We start from the raw sequence: 23,524 nt of genomic DNA, 5'->3' as shown, positions 1-23,524 counted from the left end.
GCGAGCCTGGTCTACAGAGCGAGATCCAGGACAGGCACCAAAACTACACAGAGAAACCCTGTCTTAGAAAAAAACAAAAAAACAGATTTCCTCTTCCAACCTGGTATGGTGACAAACATCTTTAATCCCAGCACTTGAGAGGCAGAATCAGTCAGGTGGACCTCTGAATTTGAGGCCAGCATGGTCTTCAGAGCAAGTTTCAGGACAGCCAGGGCTATAGAGTGAGTTCCAGGACAGTCAGGGGTACACAAAGACACCCTGTCTCAAAAAAATTTAATAAAGTTATATATATATATATACACAATATATGTGTGTGTGTGTTTTATATATATACATACATATATGTGTATATGTATGTATATATATGTATATATATATATCCTCTCCCTAGATATGTCTTAAGTTTGTATCAAGTTGACAAAAATGAACCAACACGTACAAGTACACTCTCAGATCCTTTTGCAAAAAAAAAAAAAAAAAAGATCTCAAGTGTTAAGAAGTATGAAGTGGTGGGAATGTAAACTTGTACAACCACTGTGGAAATCAGTATGGCGGTTTCTCAGAAAATTAGGAATCGAACTACCTCAAGACCCAGCCATCCCACTCTTGGGCATATACCCAAAGAATGCTGATACATACCATAAAGATACATGCTCAGCTATGTTCATAGCAGCACTATTTGTAATAGCCAGAACCTGGAAACAACCTAGATGCCCATCAACGGAAGAATGGATGAAAAAAATGTGGTACATATACACAATGGAGTACTACTCAGCAGAGAAAAACAATGAAAGCATGAAATTTGCAGGCAAATGGATGGAACTAGAAAAAATCATCCTGAGTGAGGTAACCCAAACCCAGAAAGACAGTTATGGTATGTACTCACTCATTGGTGGATTCTAGATATAAAATGAACAATCAGACCACAACCCATAGAACCATAGAGGCTATATATATAGCATGGAGGTCCCTAGGATGACTGTGGCATATAATCAATTTCAGTTTTACTCAATTATTGGGAAAAAAATAGCCAAATGAATGGAAACACATGAACTATGAACCAAAGGCTGAGGGGCTCCCAGCTGGATCAGGCCCTCTGAATAGGTGAGACAGTTGATTGGCTTGATCAGTTTGGGAGGCATCTAGGCAGTGGGACCAAGTCCTGTGCTCATTCCATGAGTTGGCTGTTTGAAACCAGGAACTTATGCAGGGACACTTGGCTTAGTCTGGGAGGAAGGGACTGGACCTCCCTGGACTGAGTCTACCAAGTTGATCACAGTCCTCGGGGGAGGACTTGTCCTGGAGGAGGTGGGAATGGAGGGTGGGCTGGGGGTAAGGGGAGGGCGTGGGAGGGGGGAGAATAGGGGAACCCATGGCTGATATGTAGAACTGAATGGTATTGTAAAATAAAAAATATATATCACAAAAAAAAAAGAAGTATGAAGTACTAGACAAAGGGACAGAGAAATAGAAAGTGTACATCAGAACCACAGAAGAGGCCGGGAATTCACATGGTAACCCTGGATTTTAATGCCCACACAAGTTTGAGAACCATTATTCCACAGGTTCAGGCTGGAGACAAGAGGTCTTAAATGGCTGATATGAAGGGTTTCCCTGGACCTTGCGAGGCCCTAATGACTCTATATACAGCTGTATGTCTTTCATCTAAAGATTTCAAACAGTGTTATAGGCATCAATTAATTTTTGCTGCACACAAGACTTAAAAATCCATAATCTTGGCCTGTTTTATTGACAGAAAATGGTAGCTTACATCTTAAGATCATTTGGCCTGGTTTGAATGGCTAAATATGATGTGGGGAGTGGAGGGAGTCCTAAGTGTGTGATATACTAAGTGAGTGTGTGTTGTTGACATAGACCCTAGCCTCAAATGCAGAGGAAAATAGCAAAGCCTTCTACCTTTGAGGTAGAGGTGAGGCTCAGTAAATGTCAAAGCCTTCCTAGTGGGCCCAACTATACATACTGGTAATGTGCAGAAAACATCCACCATAGCTTTCTCCTCCTAGATATTTTATGGCCTGAAGACTTCTCCGCTACAGAGACTGCTGCTATGGAGATTAGCTAAACCCATCTGCTTGGTCCAGCTGTATTCCATCAACATTTGCCTCCTTATCTTCTTGTTTACCTATATGTAGTAACCCTGCCTCCACGTCCAACTCCTGAGCTTCTGAGATGCTGCAGTTTCTCCATTAGGGAGCCCAGTCCACACAAACCTATGTCTTCTGTGTGTCCTGTGTCTTTGTCTGTCTTCTCTTCATTCCCTAGCTGCCCCTAATTAGATTGGTCCATCCCTGGAGCTTAACAGTGTGAAGCCAAGACTATAACAATGTGCCCTTGTCTTTTTTTTTTTCTCAGCAGGGTTTCTCTGTGTAACGGCCCTGGCTGTCTTGGAACTTGGCTTTGTAGACGAAGCTGGCCTCCAACTGATAGAGATCCCCCTTTCCTCTGCCTCCTCAATGCTGAGACTAAAGCACCACATTCAGCTTGTGACCTTGTCTTTGTGTGTATGTGTGTGTGTGTGTGTGTGTGTGTGTGTGTGTGTGTGTGTTCTAAGGACATAGCTCAGTGGTAGAGTGTTTGCCTGACATTCAAGTCTCAGTTCTGTAATCTGCCTATATCCGTGTGATTAGTGCTTAGATTTTTTTTTTCACTAAGAAACAAAGAAGCGGGGGGGGGGGGGGGGGGTGCGGGGGCTGGAGAGATGGCTCAGAGGTTAAGAGCACCGACTGTTCTTCTAGAGGTCCTGAGTTCAATTCCCAGCAACCACATGGTGGCTCACAACCATCTGTAATGAGATATGGTGCCCTCTTCTGGCCTGCAGGCTGAACACTCACTGTATTACATGATAAATAAAATCTTAAAAAGAAAGAAAGAGAGAGAGAGAGAGAGAGAGAGAGACAAAGAAACAAGCAAACAAATACCTTCCAGAGGCTGGAGAAGTGGCTCAGTAGTTCAGTGCACTCACTTTCGGAGCTTCCAGAGGACCCTAAGTCTATTTCCAGCACCCACGTTGTTGGCTCACAACTGCCTGTAACTCCAGCTCCAGGGATTCTAACACCCTTTTATGGCCTCTGCAGGCACCACACACATGTGCCACATGGACACACACGGACATAAATTTTTTTTAAGATGAAAGAAAAATATTAAATTTACATTTATTTAGGGATAGGTGGGTACATGTGTTCCACAGCAGGTATTTGGAAGTCAGAAGACATCCGGGCGGTGGTGGCTCACGCCTTTAATCCCAGCACTCTGGGAGGCAGAGCCAGGCGGATCTCTGTGAGTTCAAGGCCAGCCTGGGGCTACCAAGTGAGTTCCAGGAAAGGCACAAAGCTACACAGAGAAACCCTGTTTCGAAAAACCAAAAAAAAAAAAAAAAGAAGTCAGAGGGCAAATTTGGGGCATTGGTATTTTCTTTCCACCTTATGGGTTGGAGGGATCAACTGCTCGGTGGTAAGCACAATTACCTGCTTAGCTCACAACAGGGGTTTTGTTTGGGTTTGGGTTTTTAATGTCTAAGGTGCTTTGCCTGCACGTATGTCTGCACCACTGTGCCTGTTAACCTCGAAGGCCAGAAGAAGAGTGTCACATTCCCTGGATCTGGAATTACAGATCTTTCTAAGCTGCTAGGTAGGTTCTGGGAATCCTACCCTGGACCTCTGGAAGAGCAACCAGTGGGCTTCCTTTTTTTTTTTTTTTTTTTTTCTTGTTACATTTAGTGTGTGTGTGTGTGTGTGTGTGTGCATGTATATGCCACAACATGAATGTGGATGTCAAAAAACTTGATCTCTCATTTTACCATGTAGGTCCAGTGGATTAAATTTGGGTGTGGCAAGCATCTTACTAGCCATTTTGAGGGTTTTGTTTGTTTGGTTTTTTCTATTGTTTTGTTGTTTTTATTATTTAATTTATTTTTGGTTTTTTGAGACACGATCTATCTGTTTAGTCCTGGCTGTCCAAGAGCTTGCTATGTAGACCAGGCTGGCCTTAAACTCACAAAAATCCTCCTGCCTCTGCCTCCCAAGTGCTGGCATAAAAGGCTTAAACCACCACAGCAGCAAAGATAAATCTCTTCACCACCTGATAGAGAATATCACCTGCGCCTCCGGGGGAGGCCACACTCATCCCTGGGGCTGCAGTCTCCCCTATCTTACTGCAGGAGTATCTGATTCTTGGGAATTATCTACCCAACCATCGTTGTTTCCATGAAAGAAAGCCAAGACTCAGAGACAAGGCCCTTCATGAAGGACTCCCGAGAACTCTGTGACTTCACCTGGATGAGAACCAGGTCCTTGAACTCCAGGGTGCACATCCAGGGCTGCTCCTACACACAGCATGCCTTCCCCTGGCCCTGTCTAGGAGACCAGAGGCTGACCTGGTTTCCTAGGCAACTCCTTCACCAATCTGCCCAGCTCTGAGCACCCAGGCTCAGAGGTTGAAATGAGGCTGGGGAAGAGGTTTGGTGGCCCTTTGTTGTTGTTTGTTTTGGTTTAGTTTCGTTTGGTTTTTGAAACACAGACTTATACAGCCCAAGCTAGTCTTAAACTCTCCATGTAGTTGAACTCAGAATTCTCCTGCCACTGCCTTCTGAGTTCTGGAATTACAGATGTGTACCTATGACCCAGTTTAAAATATCTTATTTTTAACCTAAAGGTGTTCTCTCTGTTGCTACTGTCTTTGAGAAGGGCAGGAGTATCTGGGGGTCATATGTTCTCAAAGCAAGCGCTCTGCCATTGAGCCAGTCCCCATCCCCTTCCTTGTTACGAGTTGCTCTTCTTTGTCTTTCCTGTTTTGAGACAGACTTGTTATGTAGCCAAGGCTGACCATGAACCTACCCTGTGGCCTAGGCTTTCCTCAAACTTGAAATCCTCCTACTTCAGCATCTCCAGTGCTAGGATTTCAGGTGTACATGACCACATCTGGCTCAGTCTTCTTTTTTTTAATTATCCACAAAGTATTTTTAAGGATTGATCTATTTTATTTTATGTGTATCTTGCCGGCATGTATTCAAGGGCACTTTGTGCATGCCTGGTACTCAAGAAGGCTAGGAGAGGGTGCTAGACTCCCTGGAACTGGAGTTAGAGATGGCTATAAGCTGCCGTATGGATGCTGGTCATCGTACTCAGGTCCTCTGGAGGAGCTGCAAGTGCTCTTAATCGCTGAGCCATCTCTCCAGACCCTAAAAAACAAAACAAAAAACAACTCTCTATATATATATATACTTTAAATTCTCAAGTTTATATACAAATGATGGTTTTTGTTGTTGTGGTGGTAGTGGTTGTTTTTTTGTTTGTTTGTTTGTTTTTTGTTTTTTGAGACAGGGTTTCTCTGTGTAGCTATGGAGCCTGTCCTAGAACTCACTCTGTAGACCAGGCTGGCCTCAAACTCAGAGAGATCCTCCTGAATGCTGGGATTAAAGACGAGTGCCACCACTGCCTGGCAAATGATGGGCTTTATTATGGCATTTTCATACTCCTTATTATTCTTTAATTCCACTCCTAGGTATTTACACTATGAAAATTCTTGTACTTGCAGAAGACATTTTGTATACTCTTTATTATCTTCTTCAACTTATAAAATTATTCATTATATACAGATATGGTGGTTTGAACGTGAATAGCCCATGGGCTCATATGTTTGAATAATTGGTCCTCAGTTGGTGGAGCTGTTTGGGAAGGATTAGGAGGTGTGGCCTTGTTAGAGGAGGTGTGTCACTGGGGGTGGCCCTTGAGGTTTCAAGATGCTGGACCACTTCTGAACCCCGCCCTCCACTGTGTTGTGCCGGGTCTTCGTGCTGACACACTCCCCACTGTGACAGTTATGAACTCTGACTCTCTGAAACTGGAAGCCCCACATTAGATAATTCTTTTATAAGTTGCTCTGGTCGTGGTATTTTATCATAACAATAAAAAAGCAACTAAGATAATAGATAGTAAAAAGAATGAGATAGATATATATGTAAAGAAACTATCCAATGAATATTAAGTAGCAGGTATGTTATGAAACCCCATAGTATGATTCAATTTAATAAACAAATTGTTCAGCCAGACAATGATGGTGCATGCCTTTAATCCCAGCACTGGGAGGCAGAGGCAGTTGGATCTCTGAGTTTCAGGATCCCAGCCTGGTCTACAGAGTGAGTTCCAGGACAGCCAAAGCTACACAGAGAAACCCTGTCTAGAAAAACTCAAAACCAAAAACAACAAAATTAACATATATTGTTCATTGAAATAAATCTTTTTGTTTGGCTGGTTTTGGGTTTTTTGTTGTTGTTTTCAAGACAGGGTTCCTCTGTGTAACAGCTTTGGATGCCTGGAACTCAACTCTATAGGCCCGGCTGGCCTCAAACTCACAGAGATCTACCTGCTTCTGCCTCCAGAGTGCTGGGATCAAAGGCTTGTGCCACCACTGTCCAGCTCATTGAAATAAATCTTAACATTGAACACAAAAATATGGGCAGTGGTTATTTCCAGTAAATTTTAATTTCAAAATTATAGAAATTGAAAAAAATTCAATTTCTGTAATGTTTCAGTACTTTCTAGTAACCTTATTTACTTTTGTGATCAATAAAGCAATAAAGCTTATTCTATGTGCATAAAAAAAGTATCAGGTGGAGAATACCTATTCTGGAAAAAAGGACCATTTCTTTTTATAGACAGGGTCTTTCTATATTGGCTGTCCTAGAACTTGCCATGTAGACCAGGCTGGCCTTGAACTCATAGCAATCCATTTACCCCTGCTCCCCAAGTGCTGGGATCAAAGGCATGTGCCTGTCTCTCCACCCCATCCCACCCACCCTTTTTTTTTTTTTTTTTTTTGAGACAAAGTCTCACACTATGTACTGAACTGGCCTTAAATCTGTGGCAGTCTTCCTGCCTCTGTCTACCAAGTGCTGGTATTACAGATGTGAACCACACATCTGTCCTTTTCCCCCCTTTTATAAGTAGAAAAGGTGATCCCTACAAGCTATTGTGAGGACTTAAAAATAGAAGGACTTCTTAGCTGGGCAGTGGTAGTGTATACCTTTATTCCCAGCATTAGGGAGAGAGAGGCAAACGGGGCAAACGGATCTCTGAGTTCCAGGCCAGCCTGGTCTACAGAGTAGTACAGCCAGGATCACACAGAGAAACCCTGTCTCAAATAAATGAATGAATGAATGAATAAATAAATAAATAAATAAATAAATAAATAAATAAATAAATAAATAATAAATAAAAGGGCTGTGTTCAGGTCCCTTTACTGTGTAAAGACTGAGTGACTGGCACCTGCTTTGGTTCCTCTGGCTTGTCTGTCTTTCCTAAGCAGCAACAAACCAGCTGCTCCTGCTACTTCCCACCCCTAGACCCCAGCTCCAAAGGTAGTCTTTGCCAGCTGCCTTTCAATCCTGCGTCACAATTCAGGTCCCTAGCCAACAACATCTGGCAGTGAAGCCAAAGGCCACCAATGCTGACTTCCTGAATAAAACACCTGTGAACTGAGAGAGGACATAGTGATCAAGGCAGTCACAGGGACACACAGCGGGGACAGGGACACGGAGAGCCTGGGAGATGTTGTTCTGGCTTAGCCAGTGACTGACTTGTCCTTTTGCTCTTTAGCCCGTCCCACACATGTCCCCAAACACGCAGAACCAGACATGGCGGCCTACACTTGTAATCTCAACACTCGGGATGTAGCAGAAGGGTTACCAGTTAGAGGGCAGCCTAGGTTATGTAACAATACCCTCTAGATTAAAAAGAAAGAAAAAAGCCAGGTGGTGGTGGTGGTGGTGGTGGTGCTGCACACCTTTAATCCCAGCACTCGGGAGGCAGAGCCAGGTGGATCTCTGTGAGTTCGAGACCAACCTGGTCTACAAAGTGAGTTCCAGGACAGGCTCCAAAGCTACACAGAGAAACCCTGTCTCAAAAAAACCAAAAAGAAAAAAAAGAGAAAAAGAAGAAGAAAGAAAGAAAGAAAGAAAGAAAGAAAGAAAGAAAGAAAGAAAGAAAGAAAGAAAGAAAGAAAGAAAGAAAGAAAGAAAGAAAGAAAAGGTTCATTTCAAGTGATGGAGGTTCTTAGACAGGTAGAGGTATGGAGAGATGTACTGTTGTCCACAAGGAAAGTTCAGTTCAGCTTCTCAGCTCATGCATATGGTGTGGCTTCTGCATAGAATATTCCCCTCCATCTTACCTGGCCCACTTCTGTTCTACTCCTAAACCCTTTCTTCTTCCTACCCCACCTCCATGCAAGGGTCCTCTGCTCTTCTCATGGCTTGTGCTTCTTTCCTTATCCAGCGCTCTCCCACTAAAAATCGTCCATGTTTCTGTCTCCCCCACTCCAGTTTCAGCTTCCTGGGATCAGGGGCTGTGATTGTTCTGTCTATCCTATGTTGATATAAATCACAAGTGCTGCATGGGTGAATAAAATGAAGGCTTGTCTGGAGCGAGCATGGTTCCTGCCAACCTCGGGGAGGGGACTCCTGGGCAGAAGAAGGGAGCATAGGCTTTATTCCTCCCGCCTCCCTTCCCAGTCTTCCCTCCTGGGCCACTCACCCCTTCCTCTCCTCCGCACCTCCATCTCCTGGGATCTGTTTGTAATAAGCTTGACCTCCCTCTACCGGCAAAAATCCAGAACTGCCCTGGGAATTCATTCTTCCCTCTGGGAAGTTCCTTTCTACTTCCTCCACATCCCAGAGTTCACAAGGGACCGGAATATGGGCAGAAAACCAGGATATCCATCCAGCAAACAGGAGGTCCCAAGGTCTGATCCCACACCTTTCCTCCCTCCACCCCAGGAGCGCTTTGCCCCACACCCTCACCTTGTGTTTGGTTCCTGGTGTCTCCACACTCTTACTGCAGCTAATTCACAGAGATGTTGATTTCTGGAGCCTTTGGCTGATACATCAGTTCTGACTGTGGAAGAAATATCCAAGGACAGTTTGGGAACAGACAAAAAAAAAAAAAAAGGGACTCAGGAACTAGATAGGAATTTACATTAAAAACAAAACAAAGGTCTGGGTAGAGAAGCTAGCTCACAGAGCTGTGTGATAGCTCTCTCTGTCTCCATGGACTCATAAACCAGAACTTTGCCTGTGGAGGAAGGTTTCCCTAAGCCCTCCGCTCTGCCTGCAGTAATACAGAGACAACAGGGATGCCTATGTTGATCAGGTCTTCAGGTTGAATGAAGATCTCAGACTTTAGGGACAGCTCCGGACAGCAGCCTCTCAACCCCTCCCCACTCCCTCAGAAAGACTCAGCCTGGAACTTACATCTTCACTGTCATTTCTACTGAACAAGTGCTCTGGCTCCAGTCCATTCTCAGGGATGTTCTTCTCCTCCTCTGGCATGAGCTCATCCAGCCAGAGGAGTTCCTGTGGTGAAAAGACCCACTCCAGTGCTTTTCGGACTCCCACCAGGCCCAGTAACTGTAGAGAGAGAAACAAGCCCCAGGCTCTCAGCAACAGCAGCTGGGACAAGCAGTCCTAGGCCTCCTCTTATTTCACTGAGTGCTGACACATTTCTACGAAGTAGACCCTTTTTTTGTTTGTTTGCTATTGCTTTGTTTTTAGGTAAGGTTTTATGTAGCTCAGTCTGGCCTTGAATTTGCCATGTAGCTAAGGATGACCTTGAGCTCCTGATCCTCAACCTCTCAAGTGTTAGTGTTGGGATTACAAGTGTGCACCATCATGCCTAGTTTTTTGTGTTTGTTTGTTGGTTGGTTGGTTGGTTGGTTGGTTAGTTGTTTTTGAGACATGTTCTCACTGTGCAGCTCAGTGTGTACTTCTGGCTGGCCTGGAACTCGCTATGTAGACTAGGCTGGCCTTGAACTTGTGGTGATCCCCCTGCCTCTGCCTCCTGAGTGCTGGAATTACAGGTGTTTACCACCACATCCACTTTTTGTTTTGATTTTTAAGATTGGATCTCACCTTGAGGTCCAAGCTGGCCTCAAACACAATGTGATCCTTCTGCCTCAGCCTCCCAAGTACTGGGGTTACAAGCAAAAAACATTGTACCCAGTTTGTAGTTTACTCAAATTGTACATAAAAGGCAACTGAAGCCCTGAAAGATTAGTAACTTCCCTGAGGTCACACACCTGGCATGTGGAACTAGATTGGTCCTATTGCAAAGCCAGAAGTTTGTAACTTTCTCTTCTGTTAAGCCTTACTGAGTAACAAAAGTGTCAGCATTGTCCTTCCAGGAGCTCAGTTATTTGGGGGCGGGGGGGGGGGGGGGTTTGTGGACAAACCCAAATTAGTTAGGAAACTTGGCGAATCAAGTATCCTGAGACTAATTCATCTGTAAGCATCCCCCAGCCAGCTTTCTTGGTCTTAGGATTTCCAACCAGAAAGAGCCAGGGAAAGTAAGAGAGAGGAGTGTTCTTCAGCCACCACCCCAAGCTCAGAGTCTCCCAGAACTGCTCAACACCCCACATCCAAGTTACCATAAGTGGGAAGATAATGGCTGCAGGGGTAGACTTGATTATCCAAAGCAGACCCAAGCAGGCAAGCTGGATGGCTGTGAACAGGTGGACTCTGCTCAGAGGCACATGCCGCAAGAGCAGCGTGTCTGGCTGATGTTTTGTTGGCATCAACAATAGCTGCACTCTTTTCATGAACTGGGAGAATGGGAGGAAAAGAAAGCGGGATGATGAGATAATTTGGAGGATATCACTGTTAGCTACACGCACTGCAAGGGGAAGGGCAGAGAGCTCCCTTGGCCTCCCCATCTAGAGCATGGCAGCAGAGTTCCTATGTCCAGGAGAAGCAGGATAATGGATCTGAGGGAGATCGGCAAATGTGGAGAGGAGGAGTGGGGTTGCCAGGTGATTGTAATGAGCTCACCTGGATGCTGCTGAGTGCTGCTACTCCCATGTACAGGAAGATGCCGTAGAGCACAGGCATTGGGATGAACTAGTAGTAGACAGATAGCAAAGGAACTTACCTTCCAGCCTCCCATGTGCCCCACTTAGACCTCCAAACTGGAGCCTGCCAGGCCTTGCTTTTCCTTTCACATCTCGTATGCCTGATTTCATTGAGTCTTTTCATGCCAATCACATGAGGTAGATTATTATTGTTGTCTGCATTTTACAGATGAGGAATAGAGAGACAAAGTAACTTGCCTCTCCAATCTTTTTATTTCATCACAGTATTGCTGACCTAGAACTCTACATCCTCTTGCCCTAACCTCCTGATTGCTGGGATTACATTGTGCCACCATATGCAGCTTCCTCTTGTATTATCTTCACATTGCCCTCTGCTCTATATGCTCCCATATACTGTCCACTTTCCATTCGTATGCTGGCATTTATTCCTTACCCTTTCAAAGCCTTTTGCTTTGCTATTCTTTCCTCCTAAAATGTCCCTCATGCCTGGGCATCGTGACACACACCTGTGATCCAGCACTTGGGAGGCAGAGACAGGAAGATGTATATAAATTCAAAGCCACCTTGTTCTATGTAGCAAGTTCCAGGATAGCCAGGGCTACATAGTGAAACCCTGTCTCAACCAACCAACCAACCAATCAATCAAATACTCCTCTCTTGTACTTTATATCCACTCATGCTTCATCTCATTTCATTCTGGAAAGGTCTTCTCTGACTGCTCAATCTGAAGTAGCCCTGGCACTGTTTGTAAAATTTAAAAATATTTGTTTACTACTGTTACTATATGTGTTCCACAGCTTGTGTACGGAGGTCAACGATCAACTTGGGGGAGTGGGTTTCTCCTCCCACCATGGGTTCTAGGGACTGCACTCAGGTCAGTCGTCCGTCTTGCATGCCAGAGACTTTGCCCACTGAACCATCTTGCCAGGCCAGCCCTAGCACTCTTAATCACCTTATCCACTTTTGTTTTTTTCACAGAAGTTATCATCTGAAGTTATCCCATTGCTCTAACTTTTAAAAATCTGTCCTCTATCTCCAGACTCCAAGGAGGATAGAGATGTGTGTTATCACCACTGTATACCTCCAGTTCCTGGCACAGTGGCTGGCACATCATTTAGGAGAGTCACCCTACTTAGCAAGTGGTTAATCCAGTCCATCTGGCTCTCCTACTGCGTCACTCTCACCCAGCCTCCATGACCTTGGCCCTGCTTAACCTCCTGCTCCTGTCCTCCTGCCAATGACTCTTGTCTGACATTTCCACACCCTCCTTGACTGCTTGGCTTGTTGACCTTTTCTTCTATAGCTAGGCTGTGTGTGTGTGTGTGTGTGTGTGTGTGTGTGTGTGTGTGTGTGTGTGTAAAGTTTCTGGTAAAGTTTGGTTTCATATTCCTTTTCAGGACTTCTCTCCTCTCTTTGGTACCAAGCACAGTGGGATACCCAGCAGAAGTTTCATAAACCTTGAGAAAGAGTGAATGGTTTTTGCTTTGAAGTTTTTCTGGGACATGAATACAGACATAGTCTTAAGCTTGTTGGGAGACTGGAACAAAGGCAGTGCTAGAACCCTAGGGGTGATGGAATCCCTATATCCCACTCTACCGAACAGAAATCCTACTGGCCAAGAAATTAGGTACAGTTTTTAAATGTTTATTTTTTAGATAAGGTCTCATGTAGACCAAGATGGTCCCAAACCTACTATATAACTGAGGCTAGCCTTGAACTTGAACTCCTGATCCTCCACCTTCTAAGTGCTTGAATTATGGGACCACCACACCTGGTCTATTTTGGTTTCTTTTGTTGTTATTGTTACTATATTTTCTCTCTCTCTCTCTCTCTCTCTCTCTCTCTCTCTCTCTCTCTCTCTCTCTCTGTGTGTGTGTGTGTGTGTGTGTGTGTGTGTGTGTGTGTGTGTGCAAGCATGGAGATTAGAGAATATATTGTTAGAATCAGTCCTTTCCTTCCATCTTATAGACTCAGGCCCAATATCAAATTCAGGCTTGTTAGCAAATACCTTTATTCACTGAGCCATCACACACACACACACACACACACACACACACACACACACACACACACACCACTTTTTTGTTTTTTTCTGAGACAGGGTCTCATACTATAGCCTAAGCTGGCCTGCAACTTATTGTGTATGCAGGCTGGCCTCAAAGTTGAAGCAAGCCTCCTGCCTCAACCTCCTGGCTCTGAGATTACAGGTAAAATCCACCATGCTCTGGAAATCTGGGTTTTTTTTTTAATCTGAGAAATTGGCAGGCACTTACAAATTACATCTTTAACCATCAGGTTTCTCGTTTGTAGAGTATATGTGTCTCTCAGGATTAGTTAGATGAGGATTATTGAAACAGTGTGAGAAGAAGATGCAGTTCTTGGAACACTAGTAAGAATTTAACCAGAGTCTGTTCTATTGCTCTTGCTGCACTGGCCCTGACCCTGGCCAAACGTGTACCTTGAGCACAGGTGCCAGGAAGATGGAGACGCCTGTAAGGATGAACACCACCAAACCCGTCAGCCGCTGCTCCCTGTGGGGAGAAGGAGGAATTACCTGGCTCTGTGTGTGCTCCTCGAGCACCCAGGCTAGACCCCTTAACCAGGCCTAGAACAGACCTGGCATCCAGAGAGAAGAGGGATTCCCTCAATAGGTTACCTGGCGAAGGCCCCTTGCCTGCTGTAAAAAACTGAAAGGAAAGGCAAAGCACTCCAGCATGGGGCCCAGGCCCCTCATCAGTTCAGGTTCATTGTTCTGTTTTGTTTGGGTTTTTAAAAATGTTTTATTACAAGCCGGGCGGTGGTGGCGCACGCCTTTAATCCCAGCACTCGGGAGGCATAGCCAGGTGGATCGCTGTGAGTTCGAGGCCAGCCTGGGCTACCAAGTGAGCTCCAGGAAAGGCGCAAAACTACACAGAGAAACCCTGTCTCGAAAAACAAAAAAAAACAAAAAACAAAAAAAAAAAAAAACAAAAAACAAAAATGTTTTATTACATTGTACTGACTTATACTGTGTATGTGCATGCATGTATATAAGTATGTGCCTGTCTTGGTGTGCATGTGATGGTCAGAGGACAACTTGCAGGAGTCAGTTCTTTCCTTTTACCACCCAGGTCCCAGGAAGTCATGAGATGTGGCCAGAAGTACCTTTACCCACTGAACCACCTCACCAGCCCGCTGGGGTTTTTTGTTTGTTTGTTTGTTTGTTTTAGTGGTTCTAGGAATCGAACCTAGGGCCTCATATGTACTAGGTCAGCACTACCACTGAATTCCATCCCCAATTCCATAAGTTGTTTTTTATTTTTGGTGGGAAATTAGCAGTTTCCACTGCCATAAAGACTTAATATTTAATAATTTACAAAGTTAGTCGATGTCATGTATTTTAGGTAGACTCTGTTTCTAACAGCTACAAAATTGTTTTTCTCATGGATTCCTTTGCAACGTCCATGGTATGCTTCTACATTGAGTGGGGACTCTTAGGTGGCATCTCACCCTCCACTTTATCCCTGGCTACCTTCACCCTTACATTTATAATGCTCTTCTTTTTGCGGGGGACGGGGGGTTGTTGTTTGGTTGGTTGTTTTGGTCTTTGGTTTGGTTTGGTTTTTTGAGACAGGGTTTCTCTGTGTAGTCCTGGCTGTCCTGGAACTCGCTCTGTAGATCAGGCTGGCCTTGAACTCAGAGAGATCTGCCTGGCTCTGCCTCTGAAGCGCTGGGATTAAAGATGTGCACCACCACCTGCATAACACTCTTTTGAGGCCCCTCACCCATCTCAAAGTGCATCTACTTTCCCCATGGCAGTTCTTAAAGGGCATAAGCACAGAATTGAAGCTACCCGAATAACTCACACATCCCATAACTCTTTGGCCACACCTTTCTCACTCCAGCCTACTGATTACATGCTTTACCTGATGCCCAGGAAGTGGGGGGCTTCGCCAGGGACACAGGCTTTGCTTTCTCTCCGAAGACTATCCATGTGGGCCAGAGAGATGACAGTGGCTGAGACATACCAGGGCAGCCCAAGTGCCGATGTGAGCAGCAGCAAAGCAGCTACACAGAAGAGGTCCAGGTGGAAGCCAGCTCCCTTCTGCAGGAAGTGGGGGTGGTTTTGAAGCTAGAAGTGCCGTCTGGAGCCCGCTCTGGGTTTCTGTCTCTTATCTCGGCCCTTACCCAGCAGCCTTACCTGCAGTCTATACTCTGCACGGTTGAGGATGACTGCTGTGATCTGCTGGTCCATGAAGATAAGGATAGATAGCAGCAGGGCAGGCAAGGCAGCTGCCACACTCAGCCACCAGGGGTTCGCTCCAAACGGAGACACCAGCCAGCCACGCCCAGGGAGTGTAGGCTGAGGGGACATTCCATGGACAGGTTGGAAAGTGTCTCCCAAGAACACCTCACCTGCACACCCCTATCTCCCATCTTGACACTCTCCCACAATCTACCTCCTGCTCCCAAGTCCTTAGATTCTAGATAGTAGCACTGTCACACACACACACACACACACACACACACACACACACACACACACACACACCTCTCCTTCGTGTATCCCAGTGCCTTAAAAGGGAACAGAAAGAAGGGACTAGTCTGGATGGAGCCAAGGGCTCTGGGCTTTAGTTTCCAGGGTCTGTCTGTCTGTCTGTCTGTCTCTCTCTCTCTCTCTCTCTCTGGAAGAAGAGTTGGAGAATATAAGCTGCACACACTGCTTTGTTCTTATTCACAGCCTTCCTCCTTAGGCTCACACCCCACCCCACCATCCAGAACGGGGCAGCTCAGGTTCAGACCTGCCTCAGTCTGGGGCAGAGGTGGGGCGGGGTTAGGTGTGTCTGCGTCTGCTCTGATTATAAGCGTCTGTGGTGGGGAGGGGGCCCAGGTGATTGGCTGAGGCTCTGAGCCCTAAAACCACCCCCATTAGAGCCCCCTTGCTGTCCTGCCCTGGTGGGGTCAGTGGGGGGAAGGTTTCCTATTGTCCAGGCAAAGTCTGGTACTGTATACTGTTATGCCCTACAGAGGGAGCCCCAGCTTTACTGAATCAGAGTTGGCAGTGAGGGGTGTAAAGAGGAGTAGGGTGTATGGAAGTGGGTAGGGCCATGCCGGTGGTGGGGAGAAGCCGTAACAGCAGCATTCACTCAGTATGTGGTATGCGCCGAGCACTGTAGTAACTATTTAGACTATGATATGTAAACCCGAAAACAACCTATGAGAGGCGGCTATCGATTATCCTATTTTTATAGACTGAAATTCTCAGGGGAGGGATGATGGTGCATGCCTGTAATCACAGCACATGGAGGGTCAAAGCAGGAAGATCAAGAGTTCAAGGCCAAGCCTTGGCTACATAGGGAGTTTGAGGTAAATCTGAACTACAGGAGACTCTGTCTCCAAAAAACATAGATGCCTAGAGCCAGCTAGGAAGAGGCAGAATTGGAATTCAAACCCAAGCCTGCTGCCCAGAGCCCATCCTCCAACACCTACCCTATAATAACAGCTACTGTGTACAGCATTCTTCATGCCTTATGTGTCTGTTGAGCTACCTCGTTTTATCACTCAACGACTCTGTGAGGCCATTGTTTTTGCTCTCTCTATCATGAGTGAAGGGAAAGATGCGGAAGAAGAGAAGTACGGAATCTATGCAGCTTATTACTCCAGAGTTGCTGGCTCCACTGTCCCCATCCTCCTCCCTCATTCTGTCCAGCTCTCACCTTGAATTCTGTGGGCACCAAGAGCTTCGGTGTGGCTAGGCCAAGAAAGGCGTCCAGGCCACAGCCCAGCAGGATGGCCAGGACTGAGGAAAAGTCGCTCAACACCTTGCGCACCTGGCCATATAGTGGACGGTTTAGTCTGGGCCCGCCTTTCCGTTTCTTTTTCCACCTTTCCCATGTGCAGACAGGACCCAGGGCTAAAACCAGAGCTTTTACACAGAAAGAAAAAACGGAACTTACAACAGAGGGGAAGAGGCGGCTGTTCTTGACATGCTTGAGGGCCACGGCACAAAGGAAGGAAGTAAAAAAGAGGAGAAGGGAGAAGAAGGCAACGTCTGGCACCGTGTAACAGCTGGGACCTCGCGGGTAGCCTCCCTGCCGGGTGCACTCGGGTGGAGACAGCAAGGATGCGTTGACCAGCCCTAGGTGCTGAATAGAGGGGTGCTAAGGTATTGGACAGTGGGCAGCAGAGGACCCACCTCAAAGGAAGGGAACCCACAGAGACATCAGGGACCCAGGATTGGCCATAGGCTAAATTGAAGTAATCAATGAAGCTTTCTTTCCTCCCTGGGTGGGAAGAGCCGAAGACCTCTAACTCTTTTCTTTCTCAGACCTTTCTTGGCGCAGGCTCTCACCACGCTTAAGACATCTGTGTCTTTGTGCTTTGTGCTTGTCCACTCAGATGCATTTCCTGGGAAGCAGAGAATTCTGGCGTTAAGCCCTCCTTCCTTGAGAAACTTTTCTCCACAGGAGTCGACTTTGTTGCTCCACCTGAACTAGAAAGGTCCTGATTCTGATCATCCTGCTGATTGGGTGTGTTTGCAAGTTGCTACTGTGTACACTCACGCCCTCGGATTCCCTGCCCTCTGTGTCTCTGGCGCTGAGCACAGAACTGAGCCACCACACTTGCCCATCAAACATTGACCAAATGCATGCACTCACAGATCTGTGTCTACCAGAGCAAGAAATGGGCTCATTCAGGACTAGTAGAATCAGACACAGATTAGAAAAGATACGTCTTTACCTAGGCAGTTGATGCCTCACGCTTATGCTCTGAGCAGTTGGAGATCGAAGTAGGGGGATCAGGTGTTCAAGGTCATCACTGATTACATAGTGAGTTGGAGACCATACTAGACTACATGAGACCCTGTCTCCCCCTGGGCCGCCCCCTCTCCACCAAGGACACCTTCCCCCATTTCTGCTGCTACCTTCCACGTGGAGGGATCTATGTAAGCGTAACATTCCAAACCCCTCCACCTGGTTTTCCTCTTTCACTCAGGAGCTGTGATTTGTTGGACTGGGGACTTTAGGCAGTGGAGGCAGGCATGCTTGGTCCTGCCCTTTCCTCTCTTCTCTCGAGAGTAAGCTGCCTGGTTGGCGTACTTTGCTCTGCTCCTCTGGTGCAACACAGTCCCCCATCCAGTGCTGCCATTCTGGGATGGGTAAGTCTGATTTTGGCTTTACTCTTAGGAAGCCCATTAACCCATATGTAGATCCCATACTCTTCTATCAGGGCTGTCAGAAATAAACACAATCCTGGGATTTCCGTAGATTTCTTTTGTACCTGATCCTGAACCCGAAAGGAGAGTTCTGGCTGTTGGATAAGTACTCAGCATTTTCCTGAACTTAGCAGCCCAGTTCCCACCTCTTTCCTCAGCTGGCCAAGGTATCAGTTTCCCTCACCTACCTCCTGGTCCTGGGTAGTGACAGAAGCAACCATAGGCAGGAGATCCCGGCCTTTGGATTGGATAGGCACGGATCAAGTTCAGCATTTTCCCCACGGCATCATAAATGAAGATGAGGCTGATGAGAGCACAGAATCCTTCCTCTGTGAATCGGGTGAAGTAGCGCACCAGCAAGCTGGCCTCTGTAGCCACCAGCACCAGGCAAAATGTGGCCACCCAGATGCCTACCCACAGGCGGAAGGGCAGGTAGTCCAGGCTGTGATCTCTGTAGGAGTGAGGACAGTCAGGGCTAGCTGCTCCCCGCCTAACCCAGGGTAGGTGCCCCTCAAGCCAGAGAGAGCCCCCACCCTCTCCTCTTCACCCACCAACGGCTGGAGAGGTGAGAGAGGTCTCCTACCTGCTAAAAGAAAAGAGCAGGCGCTCAAACACCAGCACTGGTCCTGTGCTGCTAAGGATGGTGAGGGGCTGGCCTGCCATCAGGCAGAAGGCAGCGCCAGCCACCGCTGTGCCCAGGAAACTCTCCAGCACTCCCTGGAAGTGGACATAGCTCTTCATAGGACCCTGACCTCCCAACACAGGAGCCCTAGCTCCCATGGAGTCTCAGCCCCACTCACAGTCCCAAGAGGTCAGGCCGGTGGGACACCAAAGTTTATGCCAATCCCATCATACAAACCCACGCACCTGGGCACCTTCAGTGGCATCTCCCAGCAGACCCCCAAAAGTGATGGCGTTTGTGACTGTGGCCAGGTAAATGTAGAGCACAGCTGAGAAACACTGGGGGTGTAGGGCGTCCAAGAAATCGCTGGGGTACCAGCATGCCTTCCGGCGCACGTCCTGGACAAGACCCCCAAACAGCCTCCCACCCGTGGGTCGTCAGTGATCCAGGTTTCCATACCCCCTGCCTGCATCCTGCTTTTCTCTGTATCCAGGGGAGCCCCTCCCACCTTGCCTGCACATTGTGATGCCCCTGTGAGTCTTCCATAAGATCCCAGCCCTTGTTCCCATCCAGCTCCCCTCACCTGCCGGTCCTTTGCAATTCTGGGCTGGGTGTGTGCTGTCCATGGTGGTGCCAGTCCTCTGCCTGGGACGCACTCCGGCCCGAGAGGCCAGTGACTTCCTGCAGTTCCGAGTGGAGTCTGAGCAGAAAGGGAACCCCAGATGGGCTGACATCTTCAGCCAACCTGACATCTGACTCCGGAGTCCGTGACACCCCGCCCCCTGGAGGCTACTGTGGTGGCTGCTAAGGGCAGCTCTTAAACTGTCGGGGAGAAGTTAGATCCAGGTCATAGTCCCACTGTGTGAATGCCAAACTTAGACAGGGAGCACGGTAGACCCATAACCAAAGGGAAGATCTGTGTGGAATTGTGGTCCCAGGTACCTTTTGTGCTGAGAGGGTAGGCATTTGGGCGGGGGAATCCGGGCTGTTCGGTCCCACCGCCCTGGGGGTAGAGTTGTCAACTCCTGTAGGAAGGCATCCAGGGCTGCCAGAAGGTCATGAAGATCGCTTGCCCGGCGAACTGACCACTGGAATTGCTGCATTTAAGGTCACAGAGTGGACAGTAAATGCACTATTTGAACAAGTGTTTTCACTTGTATTTTCTCAAAACCACACTCACACAAACTACAAGCAGTCAGATTTATAATTTGCACACAAATGCATACATTCGTTCATTCATTCATTCATTCATTCATTCATTCATTCATTCATTCATTCATGCTGTGCCTATTGCAATCCAGCTACATTGATAGTTATGGAAATGTCAGCCCCCAGGTTACAAACACAAAGCCACACTCTGCCTCACTGTTATTTCTGATCAGAGTCTGTATGCATGCTCCATACACACACGCAAATATGCACAGAGGAACACCTGCTCTACTCACCGGGTCACTGAGTAGGACAGCTGCTGCCCGACCCATCTCGCGGTAGCTCCCTTCCAGGGTGGGAGGACCCAAAAGGAGGCAGAAAAACCTGAAGAAGGAATGGGGCCTCCAAGCTGCTCTCTCATCCGGCAGCACTGCCTGCTAAGAGAGCCTCCGACACTTAGCGCTGACCTCCCTGCTGCTCAGGTACACACCAGCTCTGCAGACTCACCCCTGGGTAGCATTTCCTAGACACTCTCAGGGAACTGGATCCAAAGACCCCACCCTCCTCAGTAAAGGCCCTTCTGTGCCCCAGAGCCCTCCCTGACTCTCAGTCACCTCACCTGCTAGGCAAGATCACCTCCGTAAGAGGCTCCAGCACCACTGGAGTCCGCAGTCTTACGAAGACCCCTAGTGGCTGAGCCAGGAAACCCAGCTCTCCTGCCAACACTGCTGCTGCCTCAGCTCCCGGAGGCAGCTTCTGTCTCAAGGGGTTCTGATGCTGGGTGGCAGAGTATGAGAGATTATTTAGAGAGGGAGATGTTGGCAGAAACTCAACTGAGGAGCCAGGTGGAAGGTGGGTCTCTCAATTCCCGATCTTCCTCCCAGCCTTGCCCAAGGAAGGGCCACAAACCTTCAGGGGGCTGTCCTCATCATGAGAAGCATTTCTGAAAGCACTAGACCCTGCAAAACAGGAATGCATAGTAGTGAAGAGCACAAGCTTTAGGGGAAGGCCTACTGGGGGACAGCTGTGGTAGACGTCTCCACGGTAACTGAAGTTTAAATGAGCAGATACTGCATGTAAAGCTCCTGGCACAGGACCTGCCAAGTGCAGCCCTTTGGAGAGCCCTGGCTGTTATGGCCCCGGTGCCCACTCTTCTGCCTCCACCATTACCAGGTTCCTCTTGCCCATGAATCTTGCTTGGCCTGAGGACTGAGCCAAGTCACGACCACTCCTGGCTCAAGAAAACAGAAGGTACCTGGGCTCCTCCTATGCCAGAGTCTTGATCCTAGGCCCAAGGAGGCATCTCTCACCTCTGCAGGGCCTGATGCCTGGGGTCTGGATGTGGTGCTGGGGTCTCTGCAGCAGCAAGGCTTGGAGCTGTCCTCTCAGTTCTGGGCTCAGGGACTCCCCACTGATTACCTGCTCTGCAGAATAGGCGTGACATTCAAACCCCCTCCTGAGAGCTCTCTGTCCTACCACTGCCCTTCTGTGCTTCTCATTCCTTGAGTTTTTCCTTCTCAGGAAATGCATGGGCTAATGAACTCCCATGCAAGATGTTGTTTTGAGACGCATCTCACTACATAAACGGGGCTGCCTAATTTTCAGTGGTCCTCCTGTCCTCTGCCTGCCAAGTACTGACATTACAGACATGTGTCACCACCCCCAGCTGCTTTTCCATCACTATCTCTGTGACAGAAACAGGCAGTCCCTGGGGTAGGATGGGGGAGGGAGAGGCTCTGGAAGATTCAAAGATTTGGGGGGGAAGTTCCCAGGGAATAGAATGTCTCCCAAGCCTACCCACAAGCTCCAGGAGGTTCTGAGCTTGACAGTCCAGCAGTACAATGCCCTCGGCCAACAGGCTTCGAAGCTTCTGGAGGCTGGGTAAGGCCAGGGTAGGCACATGGGGGGCACTCCACCGGCCCGCGCCTACTTCCAGCTTTTCTTCAAACAGCACCCACCTGTGACGAAGGGATAGACAGTGTTGTCGGGAGACTCTCCCACGTCTAGTACGTAGAAGGCAGTGCAGCTGCCTTTGATCCAGTTGTGCGGAGTAGCTCTCCCTGAGCAGTCACCCTTCATTGGGTCTCAGAGAACTCAGAACCACGTAGAGGAAGCTGAGTATCGTGGAAAGAATACAAGGGACAAACCCTAATTTGAGGTGGGAAGGATGCTGTAGAGCTAGCCAGGTCCTACTCACCTGCCCGTCTCCCTCCACTCCAGTGCATGGGGCCAGCCCAACAGCTCATTCAGTTGAATGAAGAGCAGAGGGTCCTGGGATATCCCCGACTCCCCATTGTCTGTGTCTGAGGGATCACCAGGGCCGGGACCAGGGCCAAGGCCACTGTCCACTTCCTCCGCAAGGACATTTTCATGAGCACTAGAATGCCCAAAGTCCTCTTGGCCTGGCAGCTTCATCTTGGAGAGGCTTGCACACAATCTGGGGAGCTGTGCTGTCCTGGGGCCCTCTGGCTGGCTGCATTTATACTGCACCCCTTACTACAGCTCAGCACAAGCCAAGCCAAGCCTGTTGGCTCCAGAAAATACTGGTCATCTCCTCTACTTGTTCTCAGAGCCCTGCTGGTCTAAGTGTCTGTAAGACTAATTAGCCATTCCCAGACCCTTCAGAAGTGCCCAACCTGTGTATGTGCACCACATCTGACCTCACTGTATTTTGTGTAAATAGATAGGAGTAACTGCTACCCAGCCCAGATTCTGTTGCCCCTGGCCATCCTGTATCAAATATTGACACCACAAATCCAGGACTGTTTGGGTGTCAACAGTATAGCATGGGGGCCACAGACACACATTTGGACCAAGAAGGAACTAATAAATAACTGGGCTTGTGGAAGCTAGGCCAGGCAAGGGAGACAGAAAGTAAAGAGCTCTTAAATGGGCTAACTTTGGAAAGTAGAGACAGGTCATGGAGAACATAATGCCTATATCTTAAATTCTTCTATCCAATGTCTGGACACCCAATTTAGTTACCTGCCCCTTTTAACTCAAATCCTCACTGAAGATGGTAGAGATTGTGTGTGTGTGTGTGTGTGTGTGTGTGTGTGTGTGTGTGTGTACATAAGTACGAGTTTCTGGAGCCAAAATTACAAAAAACAATGTGGTCCTTTATCAAATTCTATTGATGCTACCTTTCAAATGTACTGAGAATCCAACCACATTCCCCAACTCCAACACTACTACTCTGATCCAAGCCACTATCATTTCTCACCTGAATTATTTCAGTAGCCCACTAGACTTTTGCAATAACCTCTTTGTCTTTGGCTCTTCCTCACTTTCCAAAGTCCATCTTCCATACAGCAGCCATAAGGATTTTATTTGTTTGTTTGAGATAGGGTCTCACTATATATCCCTGGCGGGCCTGGAATTTGTTACAGAGACTGAGCTGGTCTTGAACTCTCAGAGATCTGCCTACCTCTGCCCCCTGACTGCTGGGCTTAAAAGCATGTGCCACCACTCCTAGCTAAGGGTTCTTTTAAAAATATTTTTAGAGATGCCTTTAATCCCAGCACTCGGGGAAGGAGTCATCTCTGTGGGACAGAACCAGCACGGATCCGAACACTCTGTCTGAGGCCAACCCAGGGCCCAGCTGCCGATCCTACGAAACCCAACAACTTGGAGGTGTTGGTGAGATTTCCCTACTAAACAACCTTCTCAGCTGAGATCCATTC

The 23,524-nt window shown here is 47.6% G+C and overlaps 2 protein-coding genes across 9 annotated transcripts in view; one reads left to right on the top strand and one right to left on the bottom strand.

Moving 5' to 3' along the window:
* Hbegf (heparin binding EGF like growth factor) overlaps window positions 1–23,524 on the top strand; it is a 104,297-nt gene that overhangs the window by 52,293 nt on the left and 28,480 nt on the right. The window lies entirely within an intron of this gene.
* On the bottom strand, window positions 5,013–22,311 carry Slc4a9 (solute carrier family 4 member 9). Of its 7 annotated transcripts, XR_013046045.1 has the most exons (23): window positions 22,039–22,310; window positions 21,639–21,799; window positions 21,152–21,265; window positions 20,751–20,800; window positions 20,461–20,618; window positions 20,138–20,225; window positions 19,635–19,789; window positions 19,276–19,392; window positions 18,938–19,112; window positions 18,654–18,787; window positions 18,259–18,521; window positions 17,207–17,262; window positions 16,812–17,000; window positions 16,572–16,685; window positions 15,056–15,217; window positions 14,781–14,959; window positions 13,334–13,406; window positions 10,835–10,903; window positions 10,435–10,608; window positions 9,263–9,418; window positions 8,813–8,906; window positions 8,547–8,607; window positions 5,013–5,197 (listed from the first exon to the last, which is right to left on the bottom strand). XR_013046045.1 is itself a non-coding variant. In XM_076555006.1 (22 exons), exons 1-21 carry the CDS (start codon window positions 22,254–22,256, stop codon window positions 8,853–8,855), a joined length of 2,859 nt encoding a protein of 952 aa, XP_076411121.1. In that variant the 5' UTR covers window positions 22,257–22,310; the 3' UTR covers window positions 5,014–5,197; window positions 8,813–8,852. The 7 variants fall into 7 exon arrangements, 5 of the variants coding, with proteins under 5 accessions (XP_076411121.1, XP_076411122.1, XP_076411123.1 ...); XM_076555006.1 differs by lacking the exon at window positions 8,547–8,607 and having other exon boundaries at window positions 5,014–5,197; XM_076555007.1 differs by lacking the exon at window positions 5,013–5,197 and having other exon boundaries at window positions 8,076–8,607.

The sequence above is a fragment of the Peromyscus maniculatus genome, chromosome 19 (genome assembly GCF_049852395.1).
Source record: "Peromyscus maniculatus bairdii isolate BWxNUB_F1_BW_parent chromosome 19, HU_Pman_BW_mat_3.1, whole genome shotgun sequence".
In the NCBI taxonomy this organism is placed as follows: domain Eukaryota; kingdom Metazoa; phylum Chordata; class Mammalia; order Rodentia; family Cricetidae; genus Peromyscus; species Peromyscus maniculatus.
The sequence above is the reverse complement of the archived record's forward strand: the minus strand, read 5'-3'. Positions and strand labels throughout refer to the sequence as shown.

Bases quoted from the DNA above. Each gene is read 5' to 3' on its own strand.
- Slc4a9 (XM_076555006.1), bottom strand. From the start codon at position 22,256: ATGAAGCTGCCAGGCCAAGAGGACTTTGGGCATTCTAGTGCTCATGAA. The intron at 18,522-18,653 runs GTAGGAGACCTC...TCACTCCTACAG, and splicing joins CTGCTCTTTTCTTTTAGCAG to AGATCACAGCCTGGACTACC. The intron at 13,407-14,780 runs GTAAAGCATGTA...TTCTCCCCACAG, and splicing joins CCCCACTTCCTGGGCATCAG to GGAGCAGCGGCTGACGGGTT.